Source organism: Acyrthosiphon pisum, unplaced genomic scaffold (genome assembly GCF_005508785.2).
Source record: "Acyrthosiphon pisum isolate AL4f unplaced genomic scaffold, pea_aphid_22Mar2018_4r6ur Scaffold_21581;HRSCAF=24314, whole genome shotgun sequence".
NCBI lineage: Eukaryota > Metazoa > Arthropoda > Insecta > Hemiptera > Aphididae > Acyrthosiphon > Acyrthosiphon pisum.
The window spans coordinates 1-3,861 of record NW_021771064.1 but is presented as its reverse complement, the minus strand read 5'-3'; the positions used below and the strand labels follow the sequence as shown (position 1 = coordinate 3,861).

Genomic DNA, 3,861 nt, shown 5'->3' with positions numbered 1-3,861 from the left:
CGTTGATTGAAGGTACAGAAATTCTAAAATGCAATCATATAATTGAATTTGGCATTAAAGAACAATCGGAAAATAAAGTTGTGTTCATAGCATTATGCCTACAAACATCAAACTTAAATGGGCATCCTCATGAAATTATTATATCAAAAACAAATGTAGACTTTAATACTACTATAAATGGTTCATGTAGTTGTAAAGCTGGCACTGGCAAGTGCAAACATGTTGTAGGCTTTTTGCTCAAACTTCAAAAGTAAGTACCAACTTTTATGTATTGAATTATATATAAAATTAAGAATCTAATAATATTAAAAATAGCATTTTATTAATACTATATTCTAACAGAACTTCAGAAGAGGACATACAACATTTAAGTTGTACCGATCTTCGTCAACAATGGGGCAAAATGAAAAATACTGGTATTCATTTGTATAAGCCAATACCTATAAGAGAATTTTGTCATGTTGAATGTCCTACTGCTTCTTATAAACAAAGTTTACCAAACTCGCTACCACCTGACCTTCAAGAAGAAGTTTTTCAAACATTGTTACAAGGTATATATTATGTCATTCATCAATAATTTTTTACAAATATATAAATTTGTTTTATTATTGCATAATACATTTTTATTAAGTTTTAAAAAAGTAAAACTTCTTTTAAAATTCTGCAGGGATTTACAATAAAGGTCTACATAAATAATTCTAATTCTACAAATAATTGGAATAAAAAAAAAAAGTAAGTATAATTATAAAAAGTATGAAAATTAACTAATAACACACTTAAAGGCTTATGCTTATTTTGCTTATTTTTATGCAATATTTTATATATAATCTAAAAATGTATAGTCAATAAGTTTTTTTTTTGTGATTCCTATAGTAATCATAAATGGCTATAAATTGCCAAACTTATTTGGTATTTATGTATTGTTAAATTGCTATGCTTTAATACTACACTCAAATGGATATAAAGCATTATCTATATTATATAATAATTATTATTTGCTATGCTGGTTATATTGGGTACTTAGTTACATTTTAACGCATGGTAACTAGTTAAGTTAAAAGTTATCAAAAAAAGTAACTTTTAACTTAACTTTTAACTTTTTAACTAGTTACTGCCCAGCTTTGTAATATTGTTCTAGGTTTTCCAGACTCAGCATTATCAATTCACCTAAAAGGTCGCCATAGTCCTCGAACTCGATCACAAGACACTACAACAAGAACATCTAGTTTTGATAAAAATAACTTTTATACAAAATTGGTAACTGCACAGTCTTCAGTAATCAAAGATGAAGCACAAAATATACTCGAGTTAACTAATAATTGTTCCTCAGATGCTATACATTTTTATAAAACAAAAGTAGAAATTAATAAACAAGAATCGATCAATCTGTGTAGTAGTACATTAACTCAAATGGGACCAATATGGCTTACATCTCGTAAATTGAGAATCACTGGTACATCAGCGTATAAACTATTTACTTTTTTTCGTGGATCACTTCAATATAAAAATATTTGTTCTAAATTAAAATCCTTATTGTTTTCCAATTTCTCTGGAAACAGTGCTACTTTTTATGGGGTTGAAAATGAACCATTGGCCATTAAAGCTTTTGAAAAATTAAAAAATATTACTGTAATTAAATCAGGGATTATTGTTAATATTCACTGTCCTTGGTTAGGATTTAGTCCAGATGGGTTTTTTTATATCTGATAATGAAATGTATTTAATTGAAATCAAGTGTCCAGTCATGGGTAAAACAATGTGTGGGTTAGAACTATTAAAGAGCTTAAAATATATTGTGATTAATAACATAGGTATACCCAGCCTTAAAAAAAAACATTCTTATTATGGGCAAATTCAGTTAGGTTTATTACTTTGTAATATTAAAAATGGCTATTTAGTTATATATGAAAAAGTGACTGATTCTGTTTTATTAATAGAAGTTACATTAGATTTAGAATTTTGTAAAGAATTATATTCTTCACTAAATTTCATATATTTTAGACATGTATTACCTTTTTTATTGGAGAACCAGGATAAAATATAATTAAATTAAATACAAAAATGAATTAAATAATTATATTTACATTATATTACTTTCATAAGTTATTTTTAATTGTATATTATGATGTTTTAATAAAATATATGCTTTACAATATATTATCATGACTTAATGATATATAAATTAGTTATTTTTTAAACAATTTAAATATTAAAATCCATCATTTCCTATTATCGGATTTGAAATATTTGTAATTCCACAAACAATATATACAATTTTGTCTATTTTACACATACACTTCCAAGGCATTTTATTTTTAAAAATATGGTATATTTTAATCCTTTGTATGGCTCGTTCTATGTGTACCCTAGCTTTGGCGATTTCTGTGTTTGCTACACCATCGTTTAAACTAAGCTGTTTATTTTTTCTCAAAAAAGGAGGGCGTATTAATTTGACCCCTGCATTTGTGCAAGATTCATCTATAAGGAATCCTTTATCTGCCATTACAGAGTCCCCTATTTCACACTTATTTAAAATACCTCCGGTTTCAAATATATGTTTATCAGAAGCTTTTCCACCAAATACATCGCTTACAAAAGTAATTAACCCATCAGGAGCTATACCTACCATGAACTTAATGGTGTGACGACCTTTATAAAATGAATATGTCCTAATACGACATGCTAGACATTTTGGTGTTACAATAGCAGTTTCAGTTCCATCTACAATAACTCTTGTAGACATGAAATTAATGAAACACCTAGGAATATTTTTTTCTATACTGTTTTTAGATGGCCAGATAATTAGAGGTTTTAAGATTAAATATAATAGATCAATAGTGTTGTAAAAATAATTTGCGCATGTACTTTTAGATATACTAAATAATACACAAAGGCATTTATATGATATGTTCAGTTTAAGTTTAATTAATGTTAATAATATTCGATGATGAACATCTAAGACAAATTGGGTATTGTAATTTAATCTAAGAACTATCAATTCCCCTACTTCAACTATTTTTTTGAATTTTAATAATGTGGGGATTCCTGTAAAGGCTAATATGTCAGTATCATTTCTAATTAGATCCATAATGGTGCTTTTGAAACCTGGAGGTCGGTACAAAGGGTCTACTTGGATACATTTATCAAAAGTTAGTATATGTTCTTCGTTAGATATTTGAACCCTAGCTTCATCTATTAATTCATTAGCAAGTTCTTCAAAGTCAGATGATGTTTGCTCTTGTGTTTGATCTAATTCATTACTTGCACCAAATAAATCTCCGACAAATTTGGATCGTTTTTGTGCTCGTTCAGATCTTTTTCGTATCTTTTCTTTTGTAGGAGTGTCAATCACTTTGTCAAGTTTTCTTTTTGGAAGATTCAATGATGGAATCACATTTACTTTGAGACGACGTAACCTCGGTGAGTGTTCTAAATAGTTTTCATTTTGTACAAAACAACTGATGTCTTACAATTTTATCATTTAAAATAAAGGTCTTAAACTATAATCAATTACTTGTTTGGCTAATAATAAAATCCTCGTCTTGGAAGTGAAATGAACACACCACAGCATTTTTTGGAGTTTTTTTGCCCATTTTCAAAACAATCTCCCACTGTCGCTTTTTGTTAATGTTGCTTGGAAATGCATGAAAACTTACACTAGTATCACCACGTCTTAAATATAATAAAATGATATTTATTATTATAGTATAGTGTTTTATTAGTAACAGTAATAATAAATCACTAGTTATATTACTAAATTTGTATTATTTCTATTGAAATATTGAACTTACATATTTTTCTTATTGCACTGAGGTACACAGCAGTATCTTTTCGAATGGTAGCGTTTGGTATTTGATTTAT

At 27.4% G+C, this 3,861-nt stretch overlaps 1 protein-coding gene across 1 annotated transcript; it reads right to left on the bottom strand.

Moving 5' to 3' along the window:
* Positions 1–2,202: 2,202 nt before the first annotated feature.
* On the bottom strand, positions 2,203–3,672 carry LOC103307957 (the record flags this gene model as incomplete). Its single annotated transcript, XM_008180486.2, has 3 exons — positions 2,203–2,226; positions 2,366–3,429; positions 3,515–3,672. Coding segments are annotated over 3 exons (1,246 nt in total), but the record flags the coding sequence as incomplete, so codon positions are not given.
* Between the last annotated feature and the right edge of the window lie 189 nt (positions 3,673–3,861).